The sequence below is a fragment of the Trachemys scripta genome, chromosome 8 (genome assembly GCF_013100865.1).
Source record: "Trachemys scripta elegans isolate TJP31775 chromosome 8, CAS_Tse_1.0, whole genome shotgun sequence".
Lineage (NCBI taxonomy): Eukaryota > Metazoa > Chordata > Testudines > Emydidae > Trachemys > Trachemys scripta.
In genome coordinates this window covers 41,332,234-41,353,149 of record NC_048305.1, presented here as the reverse complement: position 1 = coordinate 41,353,149, position 20,916 = coordinate 41,332,234, and the positions used below count along the sequence as shown (strand labels likewise).

At 49.0% G+C, this 20,916-nt stretch overlaps 1 protein-coding gene across 1 annotated transcript in view; it reads left to right on the top strand.

Annotated features, from left to right (window-relative positions):
• The window catches only part of DDR2 (discoidin domain receptor tyrosine kinase 2), a 124,691-nt gene that overhangs the window by 100,374 nt on the left and 3,401 nt on the right, over window positions 1-20,916 (top strand). Inside the window, exons 13-16 of the mRNA XM_034779025.1 lie at window positions 3,805-3,932; window positions 9,985-10,176; window positions 11,154-11,388; window positions 19,457-19,606. Of these exons, the coding sequence (XP_034634916.1) occupies window positions 3,805-3,932; window positions 9,985-10,176; window positions 11,154-11,388; window positions 19,457-19,606 (705 nt within the window). The remainder of the gene's footprint in view (window positions 1-3,804; window positions 3,933-9,984; window positions 10,177-11,153; window positions 11,389-19,456; window positions 19,607-20,916) is intronic.

The window sequence follows — 20,916 nt, the reverse complement described above, 5'->3', positions numbered from 1 at the left end:
GTCTATCCGTCCGGACATCATACATTCCATCTTCCAGAGGTGGGGGTTTCCCCAGATAGACCTGTTTGCATCTCGAGACAACAGGAAGTGCCACGTGTTCTGCTCCCTACAAGGTCGAGCTCCGGGCTCCCTCTCGGATGCGTTTCTCCTTCCCTGGAAAGACCACCTGTTTTATGCCTTCCCTCCGTTTCCTCTGGTCCACAAGGTACTGCTCAAATTGCGCAGAGACCAGGCACAGGTAATTCTGATCGCTCCAGCGTGGCCGAGACAACATTGGTACACCACACTGTTGGAACTCTCGGTTCAGACACCGATCCCGCTTCCATTATGTCCGGATCTCATCTCTCAGGACCACGGCCGGCTGCGTCACCCCGACCTGCAATCACTCCACCTCACGGCGTGGCTGCTCCATGGTTCACCCAGGCAGAGCAGCAATGCTCGCACTCTGTCCAACAGATTCTGCTGAGCAGTAGGAAGCCCTCAACACGCACCACGTACCTGGCCAAGTGGAAGCGGTTCTCCTGTTGGTGCGAACAACAAGCCACGTCCCCGTTGCAGGCACCCATTCCTCTCATTTTGGAATATCTCCTCTCCCTAAAACAGCAGGGGTTGGCGATATCTTCAATTAGAGTTCACCTGGCCGCTATATCAGCCTTTCACCCAGGGGAACTCGCGTCCTCGGTATTCTCTAACCCGATGGTCGTTAGATTCCTCAAGGGCTTAGACCGGATGTACCCACAACAACGTCAGCCCGTCCCGACGTGGGACCTCAACCTGGTTCTCTCCAAGCTCACAGGTCCTCCATTCGAGCCACTAGCCACCTGTTCACTTCTGTACCTATCCTGGAAGACAGCCTTCCTCGTAGCCATCACCTCAGCAAGGCGCGTTTCTGAACTCAGGGCGCTTACCTCTGAGCCCCCTTACACAGTTTTTCACAAGGATAAAGTGCAGCTTCGTCCACATCCTGCCTTTCTCCCTAAGGTGGTTTCTCCTTTTCATATCAACCAGGATATATTTCTCCCGGTCTTTTATCCCAAACCACATGCCACTCGCCAGGATCAACGTTTGCATTCCCTGGACGTACGAAGGGCCCTGGCCTTCTATATTGACCGCACAAAGCACTTTAGAAAGACGACGCAACTCTTCGTTGCAGTGGCCGACCGAATGAAAGGCTCACCGGTCTCCTCACAACGCCTGTCCTCCTGGATTACGTCTTGCATCCGGACTTGCTATGACCTGGCAGGTGTCTCAGCACCGCACCTCACCGCTCACTCCACGAGGGCCCAAGCCTCCTCGACTGCTTTCCTGGCACATGTTCCGATACAGGACATTTGTAGAGCGGCGGTTTGGTCATCAGTCCACACGTTTACAGCTCACTATGCACTAGTGCAGCAGTCCAGGGACGATGCTGCATTCGGGTCAGCGGTTTTGCACACAGCAATGTCTCACTCCGACCCCACCACCTAAGTTGGGCTTGGGAGTCACCTAATGGAATGGATATGAGCAAGCACTCGAAGAAGAAAAGACGGTTACTCACCGTTGTAACTGTTGTTCTTCGAGATGTGTTGCTCATATCCATTCCAAACCCGCCCCCCGTCCCCACTGTCGGAGTAGCCGGCAAGAAGGAACTGAGGGGGCGCCGGGTCGGCTGGGGTATATATTCAGCGCCATGAAGGCGCCACTCTAGGGGGCTCCACAGCCGACCCGCCAGTGTTGCTAGGGTAGAAAATCTTCCGACGATCGTGCACGCGGCGCGCACACACCTAATGGAATGGATATGAGCAACACATCTCGAAGAACAACAGTTACAACGGTGAGTAACCGTCTTTTTTGTCAAAATCAAAATGTTTTGAGGGAATGTGTCAATTCTGATGAAATTTTTGATTGAAAATTTTCAAAATGATTCAAACTCAAAAGGAGACGTTTTGTTTAATTTCCTCGTTTCATTTCATTGCAACTTCCTTGTTCTGTTTAATTTTTTTATATTATCACAATGAAATGTTTCAATAAGGTTCTTTTGAATATGTCAGAATATGCCAAAATTTTGACTATTTGTCCTGATTCAGGATGAAAACACATTTTGGAATTTCCCAAGGGACAGAAATTCCAATGAGCTCTCAAGATTTGTCTGTGTTTCTGTCAACATCGGTAGTGGGGGCCTTGGTGGGGCTTGTCCTGATCTGACACAGAGCAGCCCTGTGGTTGCTGAAAACTAGAAAACGTCCCTTCAGACCAGCCTGAGGTAGAGCAATTCCAGTGACCTCACTTGGAAGGCAGACTCGCATTCCTTTCACTTTATGCCTAGAGTAACTATTCTAACAGTTATGACCATGTCTAATGTTGATGTTGCTCCAAAGAGTGTGTGGGACACATTTAGGATGGGAATGATTCCCTCTTTGAGATTCCTGGGAACTGTGTGCTGCTTACATGTCCTGCAATGGGATTTGAGCTTAGTGACTCCGCACACATCATCCCCTGTGCACTACCGGGCCTGGATCCCCTCTCCACATGGCCTCCCTTTGTAGTCTCTCTGCATTGCACAGCCCTAGCACCAGGACATCTGTGCCAATGCCAGAACAGAGCCCAGGAGATGGATTTTATTTCAAACGTGTTTAATTCATGTTGTAAAAGCTGAGACGAACGTACTAGGCACGTGGTGTCTGTGGAACCATTTTGCTTCAGCAGAACAAAGCTATGTAGCAGTTCAGTAGAGTTACTGACAGTCGATGCTATATGAAAGTGTATAGCTCCCACAAGGCCTTGTCAAAACTAGCAAAAGAGTTCATTTGTGCTCAGGAAGCACAGAAATCACACACCTCATGCAAACTCAGCCTGGGCCCTTCCAGTCAAGCTGGGTTCTTTCCATTTCCAAATTATCACTAGTTCTTCAGACTAAATTATGGCCGCGGGGACAGCTGTGAATCCCGTTGTTTTCAGGGAGGGTGATGCGGTTATGATTGATTGGATCTGAGTAAACAGTTCTGTTGCTGGTTCTGGCTCACTCAGCCTTGGTTGTATTGGCACTGACAGGAGTGAAAGGCAGTAAAGATTTATTTTGGTCATCAGACAGAATGTAACACTCTTGGGGAGCAGATTTGCAGAATGAGGTGGCCCCGTTGCGTCACATCCAGTTTCCAGAAGAGGACTATGCTGCTGCCATATGTGGTGCTGCCTTGGCTTCGGTCTGTGCCCACCATTTCTTACTCCACTTTACAATTTGTGGGTCATATTAGCTCCGTGGCTGCATTCTGAGGATCAAGTAGCAGCAGTGGTTGACTTGTCAGAAGGTTGTATGGCCTTTTCTTGCAGATGCAGCTACTGTCATCCATGCTTTTGCTTAGAGCACTCTACCAGGTCCTTGTTTTTCTGGGCATAGGGAGTGCCCTGGGTGAGTGCATAGGGGCTTGTAGTGTAATAAAACAAAATAAATCAGTAACTGTTTGCCAGGTATTATTATTGTTAGGACCTAGAGCTGGCAAAACAGCCATGGGAATTATTAGTACTGAAAATAACTGCTAACAGAATTTTCAAGGGTTCCTATCTATAAGAGCAGCAGGAAAATGGAACAGACTGCCAAAGGAGGTTGTGGAAGCTCTTTCACTGGAGGTTTTCAAAAGGAGGACGGACAGCCATCTGTCTTGGATGGTTTAGACCAGGGTAGGCAACCAGAATTTTTAAGGGTCTGATTTGGTTCAGTTTGAGGGTAAGAATGAGTTGCTCTGATTTGACCCCCAAGGAAGTCCCAGGTTCAGGAAACAGAGAACCAGATGGCAAAGGTAAACACTACCCATTGCCCCCCTCTAGGTTCATCTCTGTGAAGTGGAGGGAATGGAAAAGTTCATGGACAAAGATTTTGCTTTGGATGTCAGCTCCAACCAACCTGTCCTGGTGGCTGTGAAAATGCTGCGAGCAGATGCCAACAAGAATGCCAGGTATTGGGGTCATGTGGAGTTTGATGACTCAGTATGTACTGTGAGCTTGAGCCTCACTCAGAAAAATACACACGGGCCCTGGGTAACAGGAGACTAAGTCCCATTTTCAAAAGCAACTCAAGTCTGCTGTGTTCCCTAGACCCTTTTGAAATGTCATCCTTACACGGTTTAGCAAGGGACACAATGGAGGCAGCAAGGGCTTTGCTCTGAGCATTCCCCTTGCATGGCACAGGGCATTCTGGTGACGCCAAAGACTTACACCGTATGGAACGATATTTCTTTTTTAAAACTCTAGGGAATTCCATTCGAAAGCAGCATTTTGAGAACTCACTGAGGAGTCAGGAAATGCCGGAGATGGGGTTGCATGTGGCCCCCTTGTGGGTGGGTGTAACTCTGTAGCCTTTCATCACATGGTTATGAGGAGTCCGGTGGCACCTTAAAGACTAACAGATTTATTTGGGCATAAACTTTCATGGGTAAAAAACCCCACTTCTTCAGATGCATGGAGTAAAAAGTACAGATGCAGGCATAAATATACTGACACATGAGGAGAAGTGAGTTACCTTACAAGTGGAGAACCAGTGTTGACAAGGCCAATTCAGTCAGGATGGATGTGGTCCACTCCCAATAATTGAGGACGAGGTGGAAAATTGCTTTTGTAGTGAGCCAGCCACTCCCAGTCCCTGTTCAAGCCCAAATTAATGGTGTTAAATTTGCAACTGAATTGTAGCTCTGCAGTTTCTCTTTGAAGTCTGTTCTTGAAGTTTTTTTTATTGACATATGGCTACTTTTAAAGCTGTTATTGAATGTCCAGAAAGATTGAATTGTTATTCTACTGGCTTTTGTATGTTACCATTCCTGAAGTCTGATTTGTGTACATTTATTCTTTTAAGTAAGTCACCTGTAGTAGGTGACTTCTGGGTACCCATCTCGCTCTGTCAATCTGTTTCCTCACTTCCCCAGGTGGGTACAGTAGCATAGCTGGGGGGGAGAAGGGGAAGTGGCCACTCCCACTGAGCACATTCCCCAAAAGTGGCACCTTTTTAATTTTTACACTCACTCGGGAGCACTTCCCAGCAGGGGCGGCACGTCCGGGTCTTCGGCGGCGGATGCTTCAGTCGCTCTGGGTCTTCGGTGGCAATTCGGCGGCAGGTTTTTCAGACTTCATCGGCAAGACTTGGGTTTTTCTTTTTTTTTCCTTCGCTGCTTCACAGTGGGTGGTGCCTTTTTTTATTTGTTCGCTCCCCCTGCTGTTAGAACCTGGCTACGCCACTGGGTGGGTATTGTAATTTTATGAATGCTTGATAAAGATCTTGTAAGTGTTTGTCTCTGTCTGAGGGATTGGAACAAATGCGGTTGTATCTTAGGGCTTGGCTGTAGACAATGGACCGTGTGATGAGTCCTGGATGGAAACTGGAGGCATGTAGGTAAGTATAGCGGTCAGTAGGGTACTTTATGTGACCATCACTTATTTGCACTGTAGTGTCCAGGAAGTGGATCTCTTGTGTGGACTGGTCCAGGCTGAGGTTGATGGTGGGACGGAAATTGTTGAAATCCAGGTGGAATTCTTCAAGGGCCTCCTTCCTATAGGTCCATATGAGGAAGATGTCATCAATGTAGCGCAAGTAGAGGAGGGGCACTAGGGGACGAGAGCTGAGGAAGCGTTGTTCTAAGTCAGACATTAAAATGTTGGCATACTATGGGGCCATGTGGGTACCCATAGCAGTGCCACTGACTTGAAGGTGAGGAAACAGATTGACAGAGCGAGACGGGAACCCAGAACTCACCTACTACAGAACAAGCCCAACAAGGAAAATAACAGAACACCACTGGCCATTATGTACAGCCCCCAGCTAAAACCTCTCCAGCACATCATCAACGATCTACAACCTATCCTGGAAAACGATCCCTCACTCTCACAGACCTTGGGAGGTAGGCCAGTCCTCGCTTACAGATAGCCCCCCCAACCTGAAGCAAATACTCACCAGCAACTACACACCACACCACAGAAACACTAACCCAAGAACCAATCCCTGTAAGAAACCCCGTTGCTAACTCTATCCCCATATCTACTCTAGTGACACCATCAGAGGACCCAACCTCATGAGCCACACCATCAGGGTCTCATTCACCTGCACATCTACTAATGCAATATATGCCATCATGTGCCAGCAATGCCCCTCTGCCATGTACTTTGGCCAAACTGGACAGCCTCTATGTAAAAGAATAAATGGACATAAATCAGGCATCAGGAATGGTAACATACAAAAGCCAGTAGGAGAACAGTTCAATCTCTCTGGACATTCAATAACAGATTTAAAAGTAGCCATCCTTCAACGAAAAAACTTCAAGAACAGACTTCAAAGAGAAACTGCAGAGCTACAATTCATTTGCAAATTTAACACCATTAATTTGGGCTTGAATAGGGACTGGGAGTGGCTGGCTCACTACAAAAGCAATTTTCCCTCTCTTGTTATTGACACCTCGTCCTCAATTATTGGGAGTGGACCACATCCACCTTGACTGAATTGTCCTTGTCAACACTGGTTCTCCACTTGTAAGGTAATTCACTTTTCCTCATGTGTCAGTATATTTATACCTGCATCTGTAATTTTCACTCCATGCATCTGAAGAAGTGGGGGTTTTTACCCATGAAAGCTTATGCCCAAATAAATCTGTTAGTCTTTAAGGTGTCACCGGAATCCTCATTTTTGTGGAGACAGACTAACATGGCTACCTCTCTGATGCTCATAACCATGTAATCAAGTATCAGTCATTCCTGTTACATCTGCTCCTGAGTATCTGCACCCAGCGCCTGACTCTGGTCCCCATCTCTGCTGTTCCCTAGCTGCCCATGGTTTGACATTTGCAGGTTTGATTTTTAAAACACTACACATGTTCAAGTCCACCCCATTGGGCTTCTGCTAAGAGCCCTGCCACCCTCAGCAATAGGTTCTGCTCTCAGTGCCAAGAAGCACGGTCTGGTCAAGTTAGGCCAAACTCCAAGGAGTTCACAGGCCCCCCAGTTATGGGGGAGGGGGACTGAGTGGCTCATGGCATCCTTGGCCATGTGTCTGTGGGGGCATCTCTGAGTGGCTTGCAGTGCCCCCTGCCACCTGAAGGAGGTCTAATCTAGTTGGGCCAGTGACCTCATTCACTAGAGCAAGTCCCGTATTTTGCATTAAAAAATGGTATTGGATTGAAAGTATGCACCAAAGAGGGACCAATCAACCGCATGGGAAACAGAGGAACTTTTAAAATATTAGCTTTTATTATTATTATTTATCTGACTAGTATGCGGTTGTCACCGCTGCCTTCTACTTTGGAATCAGGACTGCTCAGTTTGCAATCACACCTGTGTCAGAGGCCTTATACAGCAACTGGAGAGTCTCCTTTAGCTCAAGTGGTAGGGGGCTATGCATTTAGAGCAAGCGGACCTGATTGCTGTCCCCATTGTTGCCATGAAATCCCAAGTAGTCATGGGCTTCAACACAGGGAAAGCCAGGTAGTTCTAGGGAGCCACAGGTGTCTGTTACAGTCAAAAATCTGGGGTTATGCAGTGTGAGGTCCCTGCTGCATGCATATGTATCCTACCTAGACCAAAACTCTGTGAAGCTGAACTTAGGGTTGAGAACATGGATCAGCAATTAAAGGGAAAACACAAGAATGTTGTCGTTAATAAAATCAAGAAACTTTTTAGAAAAGAAGTCCAGGAAATTTGCAGGAAATTTCAAAAGCTCCAAAACACTTGGAAGTCTGGAAATGCCCAGTTAAGATACCAACATAACCTTAACTCTGTACCTCAGTGAGGCTAACCTCTCTTCTTCCCATCTTTGTCCCTTTCATTCCTAGGGCCCGGAAAGGTTTTCTGCCCCAGGCGCTTCCATTGTGCAATGAGTTATTTTGGATCACGAGGGCGCTCAGGGCACATATACACAGCAGCTGGAGGTGAAATTCCCAGCTCAGATAGACAGCTACATGCTAGCGTATTAGTAGCAGTGTTGCCATGGCAGCATGGATGGTAGTTCAAGCTAGCTTCCCGAATACATGGCTAGATTGAGGATGGGATCACACTTGAGGGGCTAGCTCAAGCACTGCCTCTGCTGCTGTGGCCACATGTCTATCTCTTAGTGTGTGAGCTTGAGCAGAGCTAGCATGTGTACACCTCCTGGAGCTGGGGATTACACCTCCCAGCATAGCTGTACCTGAACGCTCTGCAGCAGACCTCCTAGCAGTCCCAGGTTTCACAGGACTGTCCCACTGTGACCCTCCAGCTCAGCTGAAGCAGCTCCTGTCCCATAGGTCTAGCTGGGCTTGGCTCCCCGCCTCATTGAGGGGCCAGGACACATACGAACGAGTGGCATGGCGACCCTGCATGCCAGGGAACCCAGGTCACAATGCCCCTCATAGGGAGCTGAACCCAACCAGCCCTGCAGGAGAAGAGCCACCACTGTGGGGTAAGTGGGAGGCAGGCTTGCTTTCAGCCCCCAGGGAGCAGCACCTGTCCCACTTCAGCCCCTGCAAATGTTGGGAGGTATGCCGCAGATCAGGCTGGCTTCCTAGTGCTTGGCTCATGAAACTAATGGGTTAGGCTGCAATTCTTCCATGGAGGTCCCAGAAGTCACAGATTCTGTGACGTTCGAGGACCTCCATGACTTCTGCAGCCGCTGGTGTGACTGACTTCAGGGCAACCCAGGCAGCTGGCTCCAGGGTCTGCTGGAACAGTGGCCGGTGTAGCTGGCTCTGGGGAGTACCTGAGCAGTGGTCTTGGGAGTACCCCGGGGACTGCCCAAGCAGCAGTGGTCCCAGGGTGGCTGGAGCAGTGGCCCCAGGGATGCCCGGAGGCCATCCAGAGAGCGGTCTCTGGGAGCAGCTGCTGGGGGGCTGTCAATCCCAGCACTGGAGCAGGCCCCCCACATCAGGGGTCCCCTGGAACATCAGGGGCCTCCTGGAGCAGCAGGGCCCCAGAAGTAGAGATTTAGTCATGGGTATTTTGGGTAAGTCATGGACAGATCATGGGCTGTGAATTTTTATTTATTGCCCGTGACTTTTACCAAAAATACTCATGACTCAATTATAGAATATCAGGGTTGGAAGGGACCTCAGGAGATCATGTAGTCCAACCCCCCTGCTCAAAGCAGGGCAAATCCCCAGATAGTTTGTTTTTTTTTAACCCCAGTTCCCTAAATGGTCCCCTTAAGATTTGAACTCACAACCCCTGGGTTTAGCAGGCCAATGCTCAAACCACTGAGCTATCCCTCCCCCCTTAGCCTTACTGATGGGACCCATGCAGGAACCTGTCCAGCGGCAGCTATGGAGGGGCTGTGGAAGTCAAAGCACTCTCCTTTGTCCAATGGGCAGCAAAACCTTATAGAGCTTCTTTTGTGTTGCAGAGCAGCCGCCTGAAGGGGTGGGGTTGGAGAGTAATGGCCAGGTCATCTTCCAGGCCCATGTGATCCTAGGGGAGGAGCCAGGGCCTAAGGGGTTTCCCGGGTATAAACCCCAGGAAGTGAGGCAGGAACAGGGAACAGAGTGCTTGTTAGTGAGACTCCAGGATGGTCCACAAGAGACACCGGCCTGAGAGAGCTGCCTTTTGGTGTCAGAGCCATGATGCCTTAGCTAAGGTTTCTGGGAAGAGCAAGTTGCCTGTGTGCCATTTGCTACCACCTCTGACGCAGGCCATGAGTACGTTCTGTGAATAACCAACTTGCATGGGAAGTCCCTGAGTGTGCACCATCGATTGCTGCTCCAGATGGACCTGCCAGGCCCTAAAGCCTGGTGCCACATGGCAAAGGCTAGCAATATCTTCCCATTAACATCTGTCATGAGTATTAGTATACTTTGCTGTGAAAATTGTTCTTTGTGGTACTTTCCCCTGTTGTACATTGTATCATTAACTCAAGTGCCCTGCATGTTTTGCCTCTGTCCATCTGTCCCTGGGGGTCTGTGTCTCTCTGTCTGTGTGTCTCTGGGTCTGTCCATGTATGCCCACATGTGTCGGATACCTGTCCCTGTGGGCCCACGTGTGTCTGTGTGGTTTTGTTTCTGAAAGGAATGACTTTTTGAAGGAGATTAAGATCATGTCACGGCTCAAGGACCCCAATATCATCCGGCTGCTGGCAGTGTGCATCACTGACGATCCTCTCTGCATGATTACTGAGTACATGGAGAACGGCGACCTCAATCAGTTCCTATCCCGCCACGAGCCCCAGCTCCCCCCTGCCAGCAATGGACCCATTGTCAGGTAGCCCTTCCGCTCCTGTATGGGGCTCCTCAGCTATACAGGACTCTACCACTCTCACAGCATGGTGGGGCAGAAGGGCAAGACCATGTGGGACTTTGTGGGGGATGCAGAAAGGGGAGGATATGACTGGGTAGGGGCAGGGAGAGCAGATGTGATGGGTAGAGGAGAGCAGGTGGGGGAGGGGTCATGAGAGCAGGTGTGGCTGGGTGGAAGTGGGGTTGTGAGAACTGGTGCACCTGGGTGAGGAGTAATGGTGTTGGTGTTGGGGCAGAGTAGGTGTGGCTGGGTGAGGGGAAAGGGAGGACAGGTGTGGCTGAGCGGGGTGAAGAGAGCAAATGTGACCAGATGGGGGCAGTGAGAGGAGGTTAGGGAGAGGGGTGTCTGGGTGGAGGCAGGGGCTGGGTGGGGCTGGGGCAGAGTGGGGGGTGGCTGGGTGGGGGTAGGGAGAGCGAGTGTGACCAGGTGGAGGTGGTGAAAGCACAAGCAGGAGGAAATGCCTATTTCATTGTCGTTTCTTGGGCTTCTCCTGGTGACTCCAGCATTTTGTGCTGTTGCCCTGTTTTGGGGATGTGCTAAACCTTTGGGTAGCTGGGGCTTGGACAAGCAGGAGCTGCTGCCCAGTAGGAATTTGGTCAGGCCACTCTGCCATTCATGCCATGCTCATTTCTTACTGCCCTGCCAGTGACACACTGGCCCTTCCAGTGCAGTGGGGCTGGAAGTGCCCTGACTGGCCCTTCCAGTGCAGTGTCTAGCCAGGGCCTGCTCTCCATGATACATCCAGCAATTACCATGGGAGCTTCTGCTGTAGGCTGTTGGTGTCCAGGTTGTTGCCCCAGGGTTTGCATCGTACAAGGGCAGGCTGCTGTGAGTTGCCGAGGATGAGGTCCAGCTGCTCCTGTTTAGGTGACATCACACCCAGGTGGCTCAAGGCCTGCTCAGCAGCCTCACCTCTCCTTTGGCCTTCCCTGTCTCTACAGCTACACTGACCTGAGGTTCATGGCCACTCAGATTGCCTCTGGCATGAAGTACCTGTCCTCTCTGAATTTTGTGCATCGGGACCTGGCCACACGCAACTGCTTGGTGGGTAAGAACTATACCATCAAGATAGCAGACTTCGGCATGAGCAGGAACCTGTACAGTGGAGACTATTACCGAATCCAGGGGCGGGCCGTGCTCCCTATTCGCTGGATGTCCTGGGAGAGTATTTTATTGGTAAGTGGAGACTTTGCAACTGCCAGGGGAACCAGTGAGAGAGATTGTGGGGACCTGGCCCCTTTCCGTAGCACTGGGTGATCATGGGGAATGGGTTTCAGTGCCCCCTGCCTGCCACCATCTCCTGATTGATCAAGGGGCAGGATGGAATCGGGGTCTCCGTGTTTACATGCGTTGTCCAGGGCATTCACTCAGTTGCTGCTGTAATCTAGTGACATCTGAGCAGTCCCAGCATGGGGAGGCATTGCAGTGTGGGGCAGAAAAGGGGAAGATGGAGCTGTGGTTGGGCCTACCCCATGAGCGTAGTTTTCCTTTACAGAAGGACTGGAGCATGTCTGGGTCCCTGTGTGAGAGATGTGCAGTATCTTTTCTTGGTGTGTTGCTTAGATCTGAATGAGAGTTGTGCTGCTTTTCTGTAGATTTGTCAATAAGTGGGTGCAGCTAAAGGCTTGGCTTGATAATTACAGCAGTTAGATGGTACTTTACCTGTTTGGGCTGCCATGCGAGGACTGCAGCTGGTTGCCTCCTGCGGGGCATTTTGCCTGTAGCAAGACTATCCCTGAGACAGGACCTTGCCAAGTGAGCTCATTATTTGAAGTCACCTCCCACTTAATCCCAGCCCTCCAGCTCCATGGCTCTGTGACAGCTACCTGGGAAGGGTGGAGACTGTTCTCCTCTCTAGTCACCCAGAAGCAATGGAAGATAATAGGCATCTACACCAGCCATAGCCTGTTGGAGGTATGAGAGTGCTGACGGAAGGGGATCTGGGGTGCACTGCACTCTGTCCATTCTCACTGGCCTCATGGCCCTTTGAAGATTATCCCAAATTGGTGCATGTTAGAACAGCTCTTAGTGAGGGGCTAAAGTCCCATTTGCCTTCCACACACAGTTGTGCTGCACTGAGTGTGTGTCCAATGCTGCTGAGATTTTAGCCTGTGGATGGCAGGTTCACTGGGTGACAGCAGTCTGCATTTGCATGGCTTTGTCTCTATACTGCCGCCTCATGAGAGAAAGGGACTGTCTCATGGAGGGAGAGGGGGTGTCACATAGAAATGGACATCTTTATACTGGCACTGAATGAGGAGGAAAAGGAGAATGCCCTGGGTCAATTGGCTGCACTTTGATAGCATTATGCTGAGAGGGACCAGTGACTGCTTTGATTACAAACCCCTCTGAGCCGGGGCATTACTGCAGTTACCAGAAGTGTCAGGATGAGCTAATCAGAAGCCCCACTCCCCAGGACAACAGGGGGTTGTGAGCCCTCCCAGGAATAGAATGGACTGGTGGGTAGAGGCTTTTGCAAAGTATTGTTTTGGGTGTGGGAGGGAAGGCAGAACACACAGAAACTGAGAACAAATAAGGACAAAGAGAGGCAGGCAGAGGCAAAAAACAAAAAATCCAAGCAATAGCTGGTGAGCCCAATGTGACCTGCAAAAAGCTAGTGAGGGAGCTTTTGGGTTTGCTCTCTAAAGAGGCTTGGAGCTGTAAGCTGGGAAACTGCTCCTCTTATTCTTGACGTCTTCTGTGCTCAGAGAAGCAGGATTTTGTGCATTCCTTGTAAATAAACAAAAGTGCATCATAGAAAATTCCAGACTCCATGAATTCCTACTTCTCCAGGGCCCTGAACTCTGACTAGCCACAGAGGGTGAAACAGAGGGACATCACTGCCACCCACACCACAACACATGACAGGCCCCAGGCATGCATAACAAAGCTCCAGCCACCAGGCCACTTGCTCAGGGTAGAACTATCTGGTCAGTTTTGTGACTCTGTTTTGGGAGATGGATGTTATCATGGGTTGGATCAAGGGATTAGAATTGTTACTTAAATTTTAAATAAAGTGTCAGTTCTGACTCACGGTCTCAGAGTGGAGGCAGCAGCAGCTTAATAATTGATATTAAAACAGGACAAAACTAAATAGGTGAGTCCAGGTGGACATGTGTTCTGAACAAGAGAACAGCAATGGGAACTAGGGTGCTGCAGTCCAGTCCAGAGAGAGCAGACTGACCCCATCAGACAGTGACAGCAGCAATGGTATTTATTGCAAAACCACAGTCTGAAAACTGGGCAGCCACCACACTCTCGTGTCAGACAACCAGACCTGAAGCTTTTGCTGCCCATGCCCGAGTGATCCAAATCTCCCCTCAGCTTGTGTGATAAATGAAGTGGGGTGAGAGGAGCGGGGGAGCTCCCTTTGATGGACACCCAGCCAGCCAGTTAGCTGTAAAATCCCTCTTGTAGCTGTTCTCTGCTTGCTTTACCTGTAAAGGGTTAACAAGCCCACAGGTAAAAGAAAAGGAGTGGGCATCTGACCAAAAGAGCCAATGGGAAGGCTAGAACTTTTAAATTTGGGAAAGAAATTTTCTCTTTGTCTATTGTTCTCTGGGCTGCAGGGACACAGAGCAGCAATGCTATAAGCAGAAATGCTGTGTAAGGTTTGAACCAGGTATGAAAAAGTATCTTCCATACCTAGAAGAAATAATTTGGATAGGGAATGTTTAATTAGACGCTATCAGGTTTATTTCTTATTTTGGCTTGTGGATCTCCTCCGTGCTAACCCCAGATAAAGGTTACAAGCAAACAAAAGTATCTGGGGTTAGCACGGAGGAGATCCTTTTGTTTGCTTGTAACCTTTATCTGGGGTTAGCACGGAGGAGATCCACAAGCCAAAATAAGGAATAAACCTGATAGCGTCTAATTAAATCTTTTGGTCAGATGCCCACTCCTTTTCTTTTACCTGTGGGCTTGTTAACCCTTTACAGGTAAAGCAAGCAAGCAGAGAACAGCTACAAGAGGGATTTTACAGCTAACAGGCTGGCTGGGTGTCCATCAAAGGGAGCTCCTCCACCCCCGCACACACTTCATTTATCACAGCCTGACAGGCAGATCCTGGCATTTCTCATTCAATGCTTGTGTTGATCTATGTGATGGGTATACAAATCCCACACTGGCATGGAAGGGGTTAAAAGACAGTGCTGGGCCCAGCTAGCCCCACCCCGCCAACTCAAGACAGCCCAGCTGGGGAAGAGTACTGGAGACACCTCCCTGAAATACTATGACTGTGTGCTGAGCCCAGCTGGGGCTGACAGTTCTGCTTCCTTTTTTCTTTTTCCTTACCCAGGATCAGAAGCAAAGGGAGCAGTGGCAAGAAGTGTCCCCAGGGAGGGTAACTTGCCCGCCCCCCTGGGGTCAATGCAGATGACACTCTTAGGGTCCAGGGTCAGAGACCAGTGGAGTGGCAGGTCTGAGCTCCCCTACCGCTACCCAATGACTGAGTGGATACTAACCACTAGGCCACCCAGCCCACCAAGGACCCTACTGCTAACTATTAAGACCTATGCATAAGGCTCCCATTGCCTACACAAATACAATTCAAGAGACTGTAGCAGACCTACCTCATAGTTTCTGCGCACTCCCCGTTGTAAAAGTTAATAAAAGCCTGGCCAAACATGTGTCCTGAAGCTTACCAGACCCTGGCTCTGATGAGTTGCTGGTGGGAGTGGGTTCACAAGGCATGAGCCCTCCCCTAGCAATCAGGGCCAGCTCCAGGGTTTTGGCAGCCCCAAGCAGCCAAAACAAAACAAAAAAAGCTGCGATTGCGATCTAAAAAAAGCCACGATCGCGATCTGTGGCGGCAATTCGGCGGGAGGTCCTTCACTCCCTGGCGGAGTGAGGGACCATCTGCCGAATTGCTGCCGAATACCTGGAACTGCCGCCCCTCTCTGGAGCGGCCACCCCAAACACCTGCTTGAGGAGCTGGTGCCTGGAGCCAGCCCTACTAGCAACTTAATGTCGCCAGCCCTGGAGAGATGAAACCTCTGGACCAGGAGAGAGATGCCCAACAGTGGTTTTGTTCATGTGACATGGAGCAAAACAAGGTGTGATTTCTAATGCTCAGGGTGATCGACCACCGGAGCAGCTCACTTGGGGCTGTGGTAAATGGGTCTCATTCCGAAAGATCTGCTGTAGCTCAGTCACAGGCTATTGAACTCCAGGCAGGGATCTCTCACCTGTGAAGCTCAGATGAGCTGGGTCATGATGGGCCCTCCTGGCCTAAAGATCTGTGAAAAGAGGGAGAAGGAGGGAAGAGCTGAGGGTTGGAGAAAAACGTAATTCTGTTGGACGGGTGCTCTAAGAGCTATGTACCCCAATTCCATTCAGCTCTCTCTCCCTCTGCAAATAGGAGTTCCACATGCAGATTGTGATGCTGGCAAACCAGGTGTCAGCTCAGGTCAGAACCCCAAGCCAGTTCACTTGTGTGGTAGTAGATCAAAGTGTTAAATGTGTCCTCAGATTTTAAACTTCATGAAAACTAGTGGAATGTTACATGTATCATTTTCACATATCTGTTCCTGTTATAATGTAAAAGCAAACATTTACATGGTGTATATCCTGAGACTAAATAATCCACCCAAGAAATCTTGTGAAATGCTAATGAAGGACTTAAGGACTTTAACCGAAAATGCTAATTTCAAAGCAAATTATGCATGATGGTCAGAGGTCAAAAGGCTAAGTGCTTTCTTCACTCATCCTCAAGTTCACATGGGTAGAGAGGCCCCAGCTGGAGTATTGTGTCCAGTTCTGGTTACCACATTTCAGGAAAGATGTGGACAAACTGGAGAGAGTTCAGAGAAGAGCAACAAAAATGATTAAAGGTCTAGAAAATATGACTAATTAGTGAAGATTTAAAAAATTGGGTTTGTTTAGTCTGGAAAAGAGAAGACTGAAAGGGGACATGATAACCTTTTACGTACTTGAAAATTGTTATTACAAGGAGGAGGGAGAAAAACTGTCTTTCTTAACCTCTGAGAATAGGACAAGAAGCAATGGGCTTAAATTGGAGCAAGGGAGGTTTAGGTTGGATATTAGGAAAAACTTCCTAACTGTCAGGGTGGTTAAGCACTGGAATAAATTGCCTATGGACGTTGTGGAGTCTCCATCATTGGAGATTTTTAAGAGCAGGTTAGACAAACACCAGTCAAGAATGGTCTAGATAATACTTAGTCATGCCATGAGTGCAGAGGACTGGACTAGATGACCTCTCGAGGTCCCTTCCAGTCCTATGATTTTATGATCTTGCTTTCTGGTGTGAAGAAATTATAAATATGGATTCGAAGAAAGATCCTTGAAACAATAGTAAAGAATAAAATTGTCAGACACAGAAGAACATAAATTGTTGGTCAAAAGTCAACATGGTTTCTGTAAAGGGAAATCATGTCTTCCTAATCTATTAAAGTTCTTTGAAGGGGTCAACAAACATGTGGACAAGGGGGATCCAGTGGACATAGTGTACTTAGATTTCCAGAAAGCCTTTGACGAGGTCTCTCACCAAAGGCTGTTACGTAAATTAAGTTGTCATGGGATAAGAGGGAAGATCATTTCATGGATTGAGAACTGGTTAAAAGACAGGGAACAAAGGGTAGGAATAAATGGTAAATTTTCAGAATGGAGAGGGGTAACTAGTGGTGTTCCCCAAGGGTCAGTCCTAGGACCAATCATATTCAACTTATTCATAAATGATCTGGAGAAAGGGGTAAGGTGGCAAAGTTTGCAGATGATACTAAACTGATCAAGATAGTTAAGACCAAAGCAGACTGTGAAGAACTTCAAAAGGATCTCACAAAACTAAGTGATTGGGCAGCAAAATGGCAAATGAAATTTAATGTAGATAAATGTAAAGTAATCCACATTGGAAAAAATAACCCCAACTATACATACAATATGATGGGGGTTAATTTAGCTATAGCTAATCAGGAAAGAGATCTTGGAGTCATCGTGGATAATTCTCTAAAACTTCCATGCAGTGTGCAACGGCAGTCAAAAAAGCAAACAGGAGGATAGGAATCATTCAAAAACGGATAGAGAATAAGACAGAGAATATCTTATTGCCCTTATATAAATCCATGGTACTCCCACATCTTGAATACTGCATACAGATGTGGTCTCCTCATCTCAAAAAAGATATATTGGCATTAGAAAAGGTTCAGAGAAGGGCAACTAAAATGATTAGGGGTTTGGAATGGGTCCCATATGAGGAGAGATTAAAGAGGCTGGGACTTTTCAACTTGGAAAAGAGGAGACTAAGGGTAGGGTGACCAGATCACTGACATGAAATATCGGGACGTGGCGGGGGAGAACGGAACAAAAAAAAAAAACAACAAAAAAAAAAGTGTGGGGGGGAAGAAAAAGCCGTTTTGCAGGTGCCGGGGGAATTAGCAGGCCCCAGGCACATGTGGGGCGTCCCACCGCCCCGTGGGGAAGGAGCTGCTGGAGCGCAGCCGAGTGGGAGAGGCGCGGGGCTCCGGACCCCAGCAGCGGCAGGGGAGAGCGGCTCAGGGCCGCACAAAGTTTATTGGCTGGGGGGGGGGGACCTCGGACGGCTCCTTGCCCTGCCCTGTAGGGGGGTAGCGTCCTCACCCCGCGCCAGCATGTTCCGCCAGCCGCCGCAGGCCAGGTAAGGATCTGAGTCCCCTCTCCCCGCTCGTCCTGGCTCCTCAGCTGAGCGGCATTCCTACTCCCTCCCAGGCTTGCAGCTGTAATGCCGGCGCAAGCCTGGAGGGGAGGGGGTGATGGCTGGCTTCCAGTTCCTGGAACTGGAAGCACCAGGCGGGCAGGCAAGGGGGCTGCTCCCAGGAGGGAGACGGGGAGGCTCAGCTGAGGAGCCAGGACAGGGTGGGAGGGGAGGACTCGGCTCCTTACCACCCCCCTACAGGGGCGAGGACTGGCCGGGGTCCACCCCGAGCCGATAAACTTTACATGGCCACTTGAGCGGCCCCGAGCCACTCTTCCCCGCCGCTGCTGGGGTCCGGAGCCCTGGAGCCCCCCATCTCCCTCCTGGGGGAGCAGCCCCCTTGCCCGCCCAGTGCCCATACTCACCAGCTCCAGGAACTGGAAGCCAACCACTACCCCCTCCTTCCCAGCTTGCCGCCATTACAGTGGCAAGCCTGGGAGGGAGGAGGAATGTCACGTGATTGGGGAAGAGGCGGGGCCAGGGTGGGGATTTGGGGAGGGAGCAAATGGGGGAAGAAGGGGACGGAGTCGGGGTGGGGGTAGAGCGAGAGCCCTTACAGGAGGGCAAAATTGCCTGTTTGTCCAGTGTCCCGACTGCACATCAGTCGGGACGTGGGACAAACAAGCAAATATCGGGAAAGTCCTGATAAAATCGGGATGTCTGGTCACCCTAAGTAAGGGGGATATGATAAAGGTATATAAAATCATGAACAGTGTGGAGAAAGTGAATAAGGAAAAGTTATGTACTTGTTCCCCTAATATAAGAACTAGGGGCCACCAAATGAAATGAATGGGCAGCAGGTTTAAAACAAATAAAAGGAAGTTTTTCTTCACACAGCGCACAGTCAACCTGTGGAACTCCTTGCCTGAGGAGGTTGTGAAGGCTAGGACTATAACAGGGTTTAAAAGAGAACTAGATAAATTCACGGAGGTTAAGTCCATTAATGGCTATTAGCCAGGATGGGTAAGGAATGGTGTCCCTAGCCTCTGTTTGTCAGAGGGTGGAGATGGATAGCAGGAGAGAGATCACTTGATCATTACCTGTTAGGTTCACTCCCTCTGGAACACCTGGCATTGGCCACTGTCAGTAGACAGGATCCTGGGTTGGATGGACCTTTGGTTTGACCCAATATGGCCATTCTTATGTTGTTCTGAGAGATTTTTGGGAAACTGGCAGATTACTACATCTCTGCTACCATTTGGGGGCAGACCTGGGCAGGAAGAGGTGGGGCAGGAGTGGGGCCTTGCGGGGAAGGGGTGGAGAGGGGGAAGGGCCTGGGGTAGAGCCAGGGGGTCGAGCATTCCCCAGCACTTTGGAAAGTCGGTGCCTGTGGCTACACCAGACAGCATGGCACAGATCATGAATAAATCTGAATGTGAACAAGATCAGGAAACATGTCTTGGTGCCTCCAGTGGTTTCTGTTGTTGCCAGCTGAATGCTCTCTTTGAGATGAGGGAAGAGGAATTGGCTATGGGGGAGCAGGGGAAAGTGTGTGTGTTTGTGTGCATGCACACACATCTGTAATCCTGAGCTTCCTATCTCTGCTTTCACCCATAGGGAAAATTCACTACAGCCAGTGATGTCTGGGCTTTTGGGGTGACACTATGGGAGACCTTCACTTTTTGCCGAGAGCAACCGTATTCCCAGCTGTCAGATGAACAGGTCATTGAGAATACCGGAGAATTCTTCAGGGATCAGGGGCGGCAGGTAGGAAATGTGGTGGGGAAATGCATCCAGGGAAGGGATAGAAAATAATTAATTCAGGGTCGGGTGGGGAGGAACTCATTCAACATAACCAGCCCACAAAAAGCTTGGTTAAGGATAAGTTAAGCTTGAAAGTGCAATTTCTATTAAAACCTTCAAAGGAAGAGCTCCATAAACTTTCAGTTTCCAATGTAAACCGAAATACAATGTTAGAGAGGCTGAAAATTCAGCGTTAAGGTCGGTCTCACTTTAAAGAGGAAAAAGGAGAGTACTGAAATGCCCAGTGCAGGTTCCTCCAGAGCCCTCTCTGTGCCTAGGTTCTTTGAGAATGTCCAGAAAATTAGAGGAAGTGGGACCCTTTCAGCTAAGGTGACCAAATAACAAGGGTGAAAAATTGGGATTGGGGGGGGCGGGGGGAGGTAATAGGATCATAAAGAAGACAAAGCCCCTAATATTGGGACAGTCCTGGTAAAATCTGGACATCTGGTCACCCTACTTCCAGCACACACAGGGTTACGTTGTCAGTAACTTTCAAAATCAAGAGCACGATTTCCAAGACAACCTTGGCAGCTCCCCCCATCAGATCCCTTAGACTGAGCTACACCTGTGTTGGCAATAGAAACTCCCCTGGCTCCTGACTTCTTGAAGCCATCGCAGTCCACACTGCCAAGTGCCTTCCTTCTGGGAGCAGTTATATTTCATTGCTCCCCCAGGCACACTAGTTTTTCAAAGATTCCAAGGCTAGAATGGACCATTCTGATCATCTAGTCTGATCTCCTGTGTAGCACAGGCCACAGAACTTCCCCACAATAATTTCTGGAGCAGATCTCTTAGAAAAAACATCCCATCTTGATTTTAAAATGGTCAGTGATGGAGAATCCACCACAGCCCTTGGTAAATTGTTCCATTGGTTAATCACCCTCATTGTCAAAAATATATGCCCCTTGTTTCTGGTCTACAGTAGCAAAGTATCACTTAATCAGGTATATGGTACCCAAATTCTGTATCCTGCATTCTGGCTCACTGCTAATGTGCTCTGTCTGCATTCTGTGTGCTTCATTCCCACCCAACATGCACAGCAATGGCTTGGAGATGGAAACACCCATTGGCATGACATACATTGCTGAGTATTTTCAGCATGATTCACACCCATCAGAGTCAAAGTTTCAGCCTCTCTGCAATTTCAGGCAAACATCTTTTTGGTGAAACTTTGTTGCTAAAGTTGTTTGAAATTTTTTGGCTAATAGGTTTCCTTTGGAAAATGCAGTATAATTAAAATAAGAACTTTTCACAGGAATGTGTTCATTTTGATG